The following is a 13,493-nucleotide window of genomic DNA, read 5'->3' on the forward strand; positions in this document are numbered from 1 at the left end:
ACTAGGCACTCCAATGCTAAATTAAGAATTGTATTCCCACACCACAACTTCATATACTGTTTTTTATAGATTCTGTAGAGCTAAGATGTTGCCATATGGCGTGTGGACACAGAAACAACATTAGAATGCCTGGTCTTTCTGTTTGTATTGACATGTTTGACATTTTATTGGTTATTAAGCTACAATAAATACCTGTAGGTTTTCCCTGACATCAGTGGCTTCTCTCATTGGATGAATGGCAAGTTTAAAGATTTCATCCACGGTTTTAAGACCGGTGTTCCTCAGCACTGTGTACTCTCTGGCCTTCTTCCCTATTCGAGCAGTCAGGCCTCGTTTCTGGGCCTTTCCTCCCCCTCCTCTGCTGGTGATGGCAATGTGAACAAAGAGTTTAGCATATTCCATTGTGTCCCCAACAAATGAGCGCAAGGGCACGTGTCGATACCCAGGCTGCAAGCACTCTATAGGTATTGTGTACTGACCAATAAATTCATCTCCAATGTAGTCGTCATCAAGAACCATAAAACGGACCATAGCTAATTCTGGAAGGTTTATCTGAAACTCAAAACTTTCATCAAAAATGGGATTGTCCCCATTTTGCTGTACTGTTTTAGTCCTCTGCTCTGCACAGTCAGCAGGGATCCCATGAATTTCAATGCAAACATATGGATCAATAACATCTCCCTTTGCACAGGCACCTTTGGGTTTAGGAAAGTTCTGTCCACTTATGATCTTGATGTGAAGTACCTGAGGGGATACACCAGGGACAACACCTTTGTTGTTTGCACTAAAATAAGAGACTTCATCTCGCATTATGGATGGACGAAGGACATACCCGCATCCTCCATTCTGCAAGAACCAACCTATGTTGAGATCCATCATTGGTCCAGGTGTCTGGTAATTCATTGCTACAATCTGGCAACCACAATTCCAAAAATCTTGTGGATTCATGTTACTGGAGTCTATTCTCATTGGACTTGGATATACCCTAGACAGAAACTTTTTATTGTAGTTCACAAAGTCCTCTGGATACTCATTAGCAATACGGCTGGCTTGGCTTTCACTGAAAGAACAAATCTCCCCATAGTTTTGGCTTTTCATGGAGACATCAAAATCTCTATATTGCACCGATTTGCAAATTGACACTAAGTCGGAGAGTTCCTTGCAAAGTGTGATCAGTCTCTGCTCTCCAAAGTAGTCATCTGCCATTCGATGAGACATCTCAGCTTCCTCATCCTCGTCTGTTACTTCTCCTTCCAAAAGATCATTCTCTGAAGGTAATTTCTTACCTTTAACTAAAATTTTCTTTCTTAGCTTCTCTGGAGATGGCAGATAGGAATCAGTTGGCAAAGGCTTTTCAATATAAAGCTTGCTCCCAAAAATCTTCTTTATGTGTTGAACCATTACCTTTTGTTGTTGCACTGAACAATGGTTCCCGATGCAAAGAATAAGAGGATATTCAGAAGAAATGAATGCGTATTTGTTGACAACTTCAATAACGTTCCTAAAGGCAAGTGGGGATGTCATGCTATTACGATTACAAATAATTGGTTCATTGTCTGGTCCATCACTAACATCAAGCTCTATGCTTCTGCAGGCCATTTTAAGTGCCCTCACATAGCCATTAATGTCTGCAGGGCCTCTGAATTGGTCTTCTATCAAGTATGTGTTATGGGAAGAGTTGATATAGTAGTGTGATAGTGGCTGTGTCATGTCTTGACTAACCTTTTTGTGGATAGAATCAAATATATCACATTCCTGGGACAGCAGATACTGAGTAAAACCATCTATAGTGAGAAATCCCTTTAAACATCCTTCTTGAGATACCTCATATTTCTGTATAATATCCAGACACATTTCTTCTGTCACCTGGGTCATGCCTTGCTCTGACTCCAAAAATAGCATCATGTCATTTGCATCTAAATATTCTTTGTTTTTTGAAATTTGCACAAGTAAAAAGTACACCTCTGGCCTAGTGCAAAGGTCACTAAATGCTTCACAAAACTCCTCTTGGGTAACCCTGGTGGTAAGCTTTTCTTTACTCTTTTGAATCTCCTTAAACTTTAATCTGATTTTTGCCTCCTTCATGGCTGGTGAAAGTTGTCTGATCAACTCAACGGCTGTGTCTTCCAGCATGATACCATTCCCATCAACATCAGCAGCTTCAAAAATGGACTTCAGCCAAGCAAACCTTGGAGTGTTCTGTACCCCTTCTGCCAAGTCCAAAGGTTGTTTGCTGTGTGAAACCAAGTATCTTAGACCTGACACCCAAATATTGGCTACGTCAGCAGAGTTTGCCACCAGGTCTAAAGACTCATAGTTCTCCCCATGAATGACTGAGAAAGCACTGTCCTCACAGATTTGGTCAGCCAACCCATTGTTCCTGAATGTTTCTGTGTTTTTTCCAAGTCGTATTTCTTTAATGGCAGAAATGTCCAGCTTTGCCTTTTCAGGGTCTTTTTTTGAGGGTTCCCAACGAAGAGCTTGCAAATCAGTGTCTAGGGTAAAAAAGCGACTATAGATGCGGGAGTTTGGCCTCACTTTCTTTAGTTCGCAACCACCTTGCATGAAACTGATACAATCACTGGCACTGCTAATTTTCTTCTCCGATGGCATGCTACTAAAAGACACAGTTTTCTTTCTTCCGGGTTTTTGATTAGCAGGATCCTACAAAAAGAAAGTAAAACAAAGATAAGAAATCATGCATTTAAAAAAAAAAAAAAAGTCTACACAAGTTAAAACGGATTAAAATGAAATCGTCCATGACCATAGTGCACTTTCATGGAATTCCTTAAACACAATCTAAGGACAGGTCTAATGTCGCGATCCTCCAATCAAAATCTGCTCTGAGCAGCAACCAACTGCAGGACCAGTTTTGACTCTGTTCCATCAGAAACTCTTCTAGTAGCAGTCAGGAAGACAGCCTCTAGACGTGTATTTAAACCATGTAAACATGGCTGTCTCTACAAAACGGCAATGTTTTACATGGAAGGGTTAAAAATCACAGGACCACTACACCCAGACAACTTCATTGAGATGAAGCAGACTGGGTGATGTTAGTGGTCCTTTTCCTTTAATACACATTTAAAAGAAAAACTCAGCATTGCACATTGACACGTTATAAGCAATTCCTGGCTAATCCATGGCAGCATTACGATAGGGTTAGCTCCGCCCACTTGGCTGTTTAGGACAGGAAATAAAGGTATAAATACTCCTCCTACCAGACCGGATCTCCAGTCTTTTTTCCTGTCCTCTTGGCTGTGGACATGGTTTCAGGTAAGTTGCATTACCTTTTTTGGATTTGGATTTGGATACTCCAAGAAAGTGGCCTTATTTGACATTTTGGGAAGTTTCCCAGAAACTCTGCAGTCCAGAGTTTGCTTGTTCTTAACTGATTTTACAAATATTGGTGGGTGCTTGTTTATTTCCCTCCCATCAGATGTTGAGCTTGGGTATTACCCTATCGTAATGCTGCCATGGATTAGCCAGGAATGAAGAAAATTTCACCATACTTACCGTAATTTTCTTTTCCTGGATATATCCATGGCAGAATTGCATCCCTCCCTTCTGTATAAATTTATTTTTTAGGAGCTTGTAACTAGACTGGAGATCCGGTCTGGTAGGAGGAGTATTTATACCTTTATTTCCTGTCCTAAACAGCCAAGTGGGCGGAGCTAACCCTATCGTAATGCTGCCATGGATATATATCCAGGAAAAGAAAATTATGGTAAGTATGGTGACATTTTCTTCATTTTCAATGTTTCATTCAATGATATCGTTTTCAGAAAAGTGACATTTCCCATTTAAAAGTTAACCTGCGTGATGCACCCAATGCAAAAATCACTTTTCATTTATACAGTTTGCTCCTACATAATGCCGGACTACTCATTTTGCTTCTGAATAAAAATAAATAAACAAGACAAAAAAATAATAGCCAACAGATCTAGATAATTTTATAAGCAGCCTCGACTTGTAATTGTTCACAGGCATATTTGCTATAGTACTATGTATTTATTTATATCATTTTTATGGGAAGTACCGATACCGATTTCTTAGTATTGTACCCCATTCGTATTAGAATTCTTCTCAATCCTTAATATTAGAAGAGTTCTTCATTAATTTTGTTTGTGAGATATCACCTTTGTATATTGAGAGCACATAGAGGTATTAATAAAGCACTTCACGCTACTGTTTTATAAGCTTTTTATTGATGATGTGCCTTAATCAATGTCTGTTGCTAAAACACAGATTTAAGTATTATGATAAAAACATAACCAGGCCCTTTTTTACAGATGGATTTGAAAACAGTATGGGATTGTCAGCAGAAATTGCAGAGAAAACGCAGAACAAGATTAAATACAACATTTGAGGAACTCGAATAAAATTACGTATAACATACCGTACATCCCAAACAGATTTAGGATAGGTGAATTAATTAAAAAAGGAAGTAATTCTTACTATAAAATAGCGCTTAATAGCTCAAACAGTTGATGTCTGCAAAAGATTTGCATGGTTTGTTCATTTCATTAGAGCTAAAGATAGCCCCTATGTAATTTTTGTGGTCTGGTTCTTGTTTAGAAAAAAGAACACTAAGCAAAAAGGACAATGTGCATAATATTGATAACAATGAAAGCCAATTAAGAGGTGCAATATTACTATACTAAAAATATAAGATTTAATTTATTTTGTTTTGTACAGTATAATACACTGCATTTGGATTACAAAGACTAAAGGCAAAAAAAAAAAAAAAGAAGGCAAACACACAATATATCACCCCCAGGACACCAATATCACAATGGACCCACCAGTCAGCCATATGACACCTATGTTAGTTTTAACATCCAACATCCAGCAGCCTGCTATACATTTCACATAGGATCCACACGTCAACCACAAGTGACCCGTATCGCTCCCAGCTACTACCAGTCATCCATACACGCATACTTTTAGTCAAGCATGAATAATTGCACTTCTAAATTCATCCGTTTGGACGAAGCACGTTTATTCCAGAGGGACTGAATGAACCAAGAGCACAATTTTTTGCCCATTTTCATATAAACACAGATTAAATTTAAAACACACTGCCTGGTACTAGATTGCAAAGAGATAACAATCTGCCTGTTACTCAGAGTTCTTCCCAAAGTACAGTCATCTCATCCTGTAATAGCCACAATCTGCAACCATTAAAAAGATATCATCCGCTTGAATATTTAAAAAGCCACACTAACAGCCCTGAAGCATCTTGTGGTTATAATACACAATACGAGAAGGAAATGTTGGCAACATGATCCTACTGACATCACTCTGTCTGCCACATGGACCACAGCACAAAGATTATACGGGCAAAAATATAGATATATACTGACAGCATCAGAACTTATTTTTCATACCAGCTAAAAAGGTAGTAGCTAGTACTGCTTAACATTTGAGAATATTCATCCTCTAGAATGTAAGCTCATGGAGCAGGGCCCTCCACCCCTCTGTTCCTGTACGTCCAGTTGTCTGGTTACAATTACATGTCTGTTAGTCCACCCATTGTACAGCGCTACGGAATCTGATGGCGCTATATAAATAATAAAATAATAATAATAATAATTGGGGAACCAAATGACTCTGTGTACCCAATTAAGAATTCTGGTAAATATGTTTCAAGTGCATTATAAGCATGTTTGAATTCTGTAAATATGAAAAATCTGGCACTACGTAAATGCTAGTAATAATAACATACCTCCCAAGTGTTCCTATTTAAAAAGTACAGTCCCTATTTTCAGCACAAATCCCTTTGCCTCTCTTTTCTATCCTAATGCACATATTTTCTAGCAGCGCCATATTGTTGGTGCCATAAATGTACAGCAATAATGCAGTAATGTGTCTTCAAACTACAATACATGCATTTAGAAATCAGTATGTGTCAATAAGATAAATTGTTGAAGTTCTAAATTAGATTTTAGTTGCAAAAACAGTTAATTAGTAAGTCACCTAAAATTTCTCAGAACATACCTGCCGCTGACCATGGCAATACTCCCTTAAAATTCCAGTGTCCAATTGTGTTTATTTGAAATGTCAGGAGGCATGTAATAATGGCACACATTAACAATAATATATTAGTAATCAACTTAACGTGATCCAAGGTGCAAGCTTATGGGGCTTTATGGACCTTGAGAGAGGAAGACACCAAGTATTTTGGCACTCTTAATGTTAAATACTGGAGCACAGAGAAGCTATAATTATATTTATGAGTGTTTCATTAAAGTGAATGTGGACTAATTATGAGCCCCATGCATTTGCAATTTATCAGTTCATTTCAAAAAGCTTATTAATGCACAAAGCCGCCTTCGTTCACATATCACACATAACACACTGAGCAGCCGAGCAAATTGCTGTATTTTTTACAAGAATTCAAATAACTGTTCATATTCCATTTCAATGGATAATGTATCACTGTGCCCCGGTGTCTGCACCTACACAAGAATAGCTGATCCAACGCATGAAACTTTCAGACTGAATGTAGTCGTTATGTAGACGAGGCAATGGTATCACTAAGTGGCAAAATGTATCAGGGTTTAAGGCATGATGGAATACATGTTAACACATACCATAACATAATATATACATAAGTGGGCAATCTAAACAGTGTAACCATTACAGTTTGGTGTAAAGTGTACGCTGCCAGCAGCTTATGGGTGCCATGCACCCATTTCTTGGCCAGCTATTCGGGAGCAGTCAGACAAAAACCAATGTATAGTGGATATTATATAAAATGACGATACTGAAAGTGTAGATTCCTCAAATACGCAACTATTGTGACAAGAGCAGCAATTTATGCAAACGCAAAAAAAATGTACTGGATTTTTGGCATCATTCAAGACATCTCAAAAGACTTCTACAAAGATCTTCAAACATCCACACGTAAGAGTCAACAACATATTGTTCAGTAATGGACTGGGATTTTATTCAGACGTTCACAGAGGCTTTCAAGACCGCTTTGGTGAGTAAAGTGATAAAAGCATTCACCGCACGGTGAAGAGAAAACACTTGTGTCAACGTGTCAATAGCTTAAATGATAAAAAAAAAAAAAAACTATAAAAAATAAATAAAACAACCACTCTTGTCACAGGAGAAGCAGTGTCTCTGCAGAGGGATATTACCGTATAAATACCAGGACACATAAGGACATATATAGAATGCAACTCACTTAGAGTGATTGGAATTTAAGTCGAAACACGATTAAGGCCAGAAAGGCTAAAACGTTGTATGTGCAGTTATTGTGTGCTGGGCTAGCCATGCCTTGAATGAAGATTACCAGTTTATAGGATATGATGCCAACATTCCTTGGATATCTGAATTGTGAAAGGGGAGAAGTGGCTGCCCTAGACAGATGGAAACATTTAAAGGAAGACCAGTGGGGCTTTAACAAACTCTACTCGTATTATTGTTGCAACACCACATCAGTATTACACAAATGGCACTCAGCATTTAAAATGAATCATACTAAGGGCAACATGCCATATGCATACTCTTGTTCTCTGGGAAAATTGCCTGATTTGTGTTCATTATTTCTGAAGTCATATATTTTTACATATAAGAGAAATGCCACATTGTACATGAAGGCACCTGTTCCTAAGAACTCTACTGATCTCTACTGAGCTTTACTTCAACAGCCAGCCATGCAGCATCAGCAGGGTACATTATGGGTGAACACATACATCATACAGGTGCACAGGAAGGCCATCCATGTGTGTTGCACTCACATATATGCATTGGAAACCAATAGGATCACAGGAAGAGCTTGGCAAGCCCTTTAGCAACACCGGTATCTAAAAGTTATTCCTAACTCCAAATTGTCATCTCAGAGACTCAGTCACCCTTCAAATTCATAAACAAAAGCACTATATCTTTGGACAGCGACATTTTCATCGTTCACCGAAGAGAGAAAGCAGGTGACTAATGATTTATTTAATTCTAGCACCACCCTTAAGTCTGTCAAATGGACTAAGAAAGTTCTAGAAGTCTTTAAAAACTAGTTCAATGTGCATAAACTTGGTCAAGGATAGTGAAGAGGCAGCCAGCCCATCTAACTCCAGCTAAAATTCCCTGTAATAAATGTTAGTGAATAAAGGACCACTAAAGTCACCCGGACCCCTTTATCTCAATGGAGTGGTCTTCGTGCATTGGTCCTGTAATTTTAACTCTGCAATGTAAACATTGGTAGAAACTTACAATATTTACATTTGCAGTGTTACATACGCCTCTAGTGGCTGTCATACTTCCTCCTCTGGAACAGAGTGAAACTCTGTCCTTGAATCAAATGCTGCTGATAACAATGTTTGATTGGGGGAGCATGGCGTTTGGCTGCACATACGTATCTCCAGTCCATTGCTTCTCTGGGGGTGGTGGGGTTTATAGTCCCAAAAAACATTTTTTATTTTAGAGAATAAAGGTTCCCTTTAAGGCAGTATCTTGGAATTGCAGGTTATGTTCTTGGCTAAATTATTTGTCCTTCTAAGGTCAATAAAATGAGGGCTGCTAAGTTTAAAATTAGAAGGAAAAAAAAACTGATTAAGTCACTGAGCCATTAACGAAGCAAGACAGAGCCAATATCGAAATCACCATAACATCTAATAACAGAGCATCGACAACAAGCAATGTCTGAAGGGTGCTGTGTTCCAATGAACTGTGGCTTTGGAACCTACTTATTGAATACATAACATGCAGGTAACAGAAGTATTTACATCAGGAATGTTGGTAACAGTGTACGAAACTCCTTTTATGCTTTGCTACCCACTGAAGTAAAAGCAAGCACAGCACGCTGCACAATTCAACCAGCAGTGACAGCCAATGCAATACACATTTTAAAGTATATAACCACCAGTTACATGCTGGGTATGATTTTTCTTTATGCCAAAAATATCTCGAGCACTTATCCATAAGTTCGAGAAATGTCAAAATACAAAACAATAGAAGTACACCTGTGCATAGGATGAAATAAATTTGGAATTCTGTTGCCCAGAGCTGTTCTCAACCCCTGACAGATTTTCTGTAGCAAACGGTTATCTACAGTATGCAAAAATAAACTATGAACAGACAGACCTACTTAACCCCTTAAGGACAGAGCTTCAGAAGCTTGACTTACGCTTAATGACACAAGCAATTTTTGCATTTTCTTGCTGTTTGCGTTCAACTGCAATTTGCATCTCTCTCATTTATTGCACCGACACATATTATATACTGTTTTTTAAAGGACAGAAAGGGCTTTAATTTGATATAACATATATATATATAAATGCTTACTTATTATAAAAAAAATACAGAAAAATGCAAAAAAAAGAAAAATATTGGGTTTTTTTTACAGTTTTTGCAATCATAATGTGTGCATAATTAGTGCAGGTTAAGGAAAGTAATTAAAAATAAATTCATTTATTTGTTCTGATTTACAGAATATATAATGTGTCTGGGATTTTAAGTTTTTTTTGGTAGTTACAGGTCACAAAGCACAAGGAGTAAAATAAAATTTTAATGTGGAGCGATTTTAGAATTTGGTATGTTTGTCTTGTAAGCCTAATAGCCATAAAATAAAACAAAATTGCCACACAAAAGTATATATTTATATAAAGTAGACATCACAGGCTATTTACCTAAGGTTGTTTTGACACTTTCTACGTAGCCATTTTACCGCCAACCTCTGCTAAATATTGGAGTAAAATTGTGTTTTTTGGGGGTTTTCGCACACAAACGTATAACAAAGAACTTCTCATGTGTATTTTGTAAAGTTGGTGTGTGCTATTCCTGTACAAAGTTTTATTATGTGTTCAGTTACTTCTGCTGAGTACAACGGTACCCCCATTGTATGTCTTTGGCACTATTTCGTGAAGCTACAGTGCCATATAGGAGACCTGTCCTTTTCAGTATTCACAGTAGAATTTTGAGAGACGGATTTAATGAGCCTATGCTTCCATTTGGGGTATTATAACAGTTTGACTGTTCAAAAACCCCCACAAAGGCCTACCATTTGTAAAAGTAGACACTCCACGGTATCTCATAAGGTGCATATTGTGCCTTAACATGCCCCCATTTTTTTACCATTACATGCCAAAGTATGTGGTAAAAAATAATTTTGTGCATTTTTTACATACGGATTGCATTTTTGCTGGGCATTTTGTATATTTCATATGTGCCACTAAGTTCAAACCCCCCAAATTATGCTCAGCTAAGTCTTCTGAGTAAAAGGACACCCCCATTGTATGTCTATGGCACTATTTCGTGAAGCTACAGTGCCATACAGGAGACCTGTCCTTTTCAGTATTCACAGTAGAATTTTGAGAGACGGATTTAATGAGCCTATGCTTCCATTTGGGGTATTATAACAGTTTGACTGTTCAAAACCCCCCACAAAGTCCTACCATTTGTAAAAGTAGACACTCCAGGGTATCTCATAAGGTGCATATTGTGCCTTAACATGCCCCCATTTTTTTACCATTACATGCCAAAGTATGTGGTAAAAAATAATTTTGTGCATTTTTTACATACGGATTGCATTTTTGCTGGGCATTTTGTATATTTCATATGTGCCACTAAGTTCAAACCCCCCAAATTATGCTCAGCTAAGTCTTCTGAGTAAAAGGACACCCCCATTGTATGTCTATGGCACTATTTCGTGAAGCTACAGTGCCATACAGGAGACCTGTCCTTTTCAGTATTCACAGTAGAATTTTGAGAGACGGATTTAATGAGCCTATGCTTCCATTTGGGGTATTATAACAGTTTGAATGTTCAAAAAAAAACCACAAAGGCCTACCATTTGTAAAAGTAGACACTCCAGGGTATATCATAAGGTGCATATTGTGCCTTAGCATGCCCCCATTTTTTCACCAATATATGCCAAAGTATGTGGTAAAAAATAATTTTGTGCATTTTTTGACATACGGATTGCATTTTTTCTGGGCATTTTGTATATTTCATATGTGCCACTAAGTTCAAAACCTCCAAATTATGCTCAGCTAAGTCTTCTGAGTAAAAAGACATCCCCAATGAATGTCTTTGGCACTATTTTGTGAAGCTACAGTGGCATATTGGAGACCAAGCCATATCAGTTTTTACAGAACTTTGAATTTTGACGCTGGGCCTATGTGCAATTTCCAAGCATCTTCGTAAGTTTTGAATTCAAACTACCCCACAAAGGCCTACCATTTCTTAAAGTAGACACCCCAGGGTATTTCAAAAGGCATATTTTGAACCTTAGCGTGGGATAATTTTTCCGCTAGCTTGTACCAGGTGTAGTGGTAATGAGCGTTTTTTCTGCCTTTTTGACACACAAAGTGAGTTTGCACAGTATATTTTGCAAACCTTATGTGTGCTACGACTGTATAATACTTCATATGTTGCTCAGCTATGTCAGCTGAGTATAAAAATACCCCCGTATGTACCTTTGCCAGGTATATGTGGACATCGGAGGGGCACATTTGGGACACAGCCATTCCATTTTTTTTCAAACTTTAAATTTTTACGCTGTGCCCATGTCCCATTTTAGAGTATTTTACCAGGCTATATAATCCAAATACCCCATAAAGCCATACCATTTCTTAAAGAAGACATCCCAGGGTATTTCAAAAGGCATATTTTGAACCTTAGTGTGGGATCATTTTTCCGCTAGCTTGTACCAGGTGTAGTGGTAATAAGCGTTTTTTCTGCCTTTTTGACACACAAAGTGAGTTTGCACAGTATATTTTGCAAACCTTATGTGTACCACCACTCTATAATACTTTATATGTTGCTCAGTTATGTCGGCTGAGTACAAAAATACCCCCGTATGTACCTTTGCCAGGTATATGTGGACATCGGAGGGGCACATTTGGGACACAGCCATTCCATTTTTTTTCAAACTTTAAATTTTTACGCTGTGCCCATGTCCCATTTTACAGTATTTTACCAGGCTATATAATCCAAATACCCCATAAAGCCATACCATTTCTTAAAGAAGACATCCCAGGGTATTTCAAAAGGCATATTTTGAACCTTAGCGTGGGATCATTTTTCCGCTAGCTTGTACCAGGTGTAGTGGTAATGAGCGTTATTAAATTAATTTTTGAACTTTTTCAAACTTTTTTACTTTTTAAAACTATTTTTTCAACTTTTGTTTTGCTTATTCATTTTTTTAAAGTTTCCTAAACTTTCGTAAAACTTTTTTTTACAGATTTAACATTTTTCTAAGCTTTTTCTTTTACCGTTAACCCCTAACTAGCAGTAAGCAGCACTAACAGTAAATTCCCCATTTTCCCATAACTCCCACCCACCCCAGCTAGCAAAATATTTAATTATACAATATTTAAATTAGTTAATTAAATTAATTTAACCCCTGAGGGTTAAAAAATAAATAAAAGTTAATCGTCAGGGGTTAAAAAAAAAATTAGATCACAGTATAATACTGTGATCTGTATTTTGATCACTGTAGGTAGTGATAGACTGGCAGGGAAGGGGTTAATTTTTATTTGGACTGGGTAAAGGGTTTTTTTTTTTATTTTTTACTTAAACGTTATTAAAACTTTTTTTTAACTTAATTTTTTAACTTTTTAAAGCTTATTTTAAAACTTTTTTTAACGTTAACCCCTAGTTAGCCTAACACTAAATCCCCCAATTCCCCACTAACTTCCACCCTCCCCAGCTAGCTACATTTATAATTTTAAAATATTTAAATTAATTAATAAAATAAATTTAACCCCTGAGGGTTAAAAAAAAAAAGAATTAACCCTCAGGGGTTAAAAAAAAAATCAGATCATATTAAAATGTAATCCCTGCCAATTGATCACTGTAGTCAGTGATCAATTGGCAGGGAAGGGGTTAATTTTTTATTAAAATGGTAAAGGGGGGGTAAAGGGGGGTGGGATTTTAAATAAACTTTATTTTTTGAACACCAGGGGGCAGGATCAGCACTGATCCGTCTCCCTGCACTTCACACTGAACCCGGAAGTGCAGGGAGGCGGAGGTGAGTATGCAGAGCACATGTGCCCGCTCAGACATGCTGTCAGAGCGGGCACATGTACTGGGACAGCCCGATCCGGTGCTCCCGGTCTGCCTCTAATGCAGAGGCAGACCGGAGCACCATTAACCCCACGATCGCCGCGATTGCGGCGATCTGGGGTTAATTTTACCGCGTGACGGACGAGGTCCGTCACCCGTCGTTAAGGGTATCCCCTGGATGACGGACCTCGTCCGTCACCCGTCGTGAAGGGGTTAATGAGTAGAACCCTTCTAAAAGTCAATGATAAATAGTAACAGGGACTGAATTTCCCATAGCAAACACTGCTGGTCGAGGTTTTATTTATTATTTCTTTGAGCCTGAGCCAGAAGACAAATTCTCCCAAGTGTTCACTTCTGGAGCTCTCAAATTCTTCTTCTTCAGTCATTCAAAACATCCAATTAAAAGGCACGGGGAAGGCTATTACTGAGTCCATTAGGACAAAAAAATATAATTTTTTATAAAAACCACATACTGAAAAAAA

The 13,493-nt window shown here is 37.8% G+C and overlaps 1 protein-coding gene across 1 annotated transcript in view; it reads right to left on the bottom strand.

The window, feature by feature from the left end:
- PLCL1 (phospholipase C like 1 (inactive)) overlaps positions 1-13,493 on the bottom strand; it is a 281,756-nt gene that overhangs the window by 114,785 nt on the left and 153,478 nt on the right. The window contains exon 2 of the mRNA XM_063429886.1: positions 193-2,664. Coding sequence (XP_063285956.1) covers positions 193-2,664 — 2,472 coding nt within the window. The remainder of the gene's footprint in view (positions 1-192; positions 2,665-13,493) is intronic.

Source organism: Pelobates fuscus, chromosome 8 (genome assembly GCF_036172605.1).
Source record: "Pelobates fuscus isolate aPelFus1 chromosome 8, aPelFus1.pri, whole genome shotgun sequence".
Taxonomy (NCBI): domain Eukaryota; kingdom Metazoa; phylum Chordata; class Amphibia; order Anura; family Pelobatidae; genus Pelobates; species Pelobates fuscus.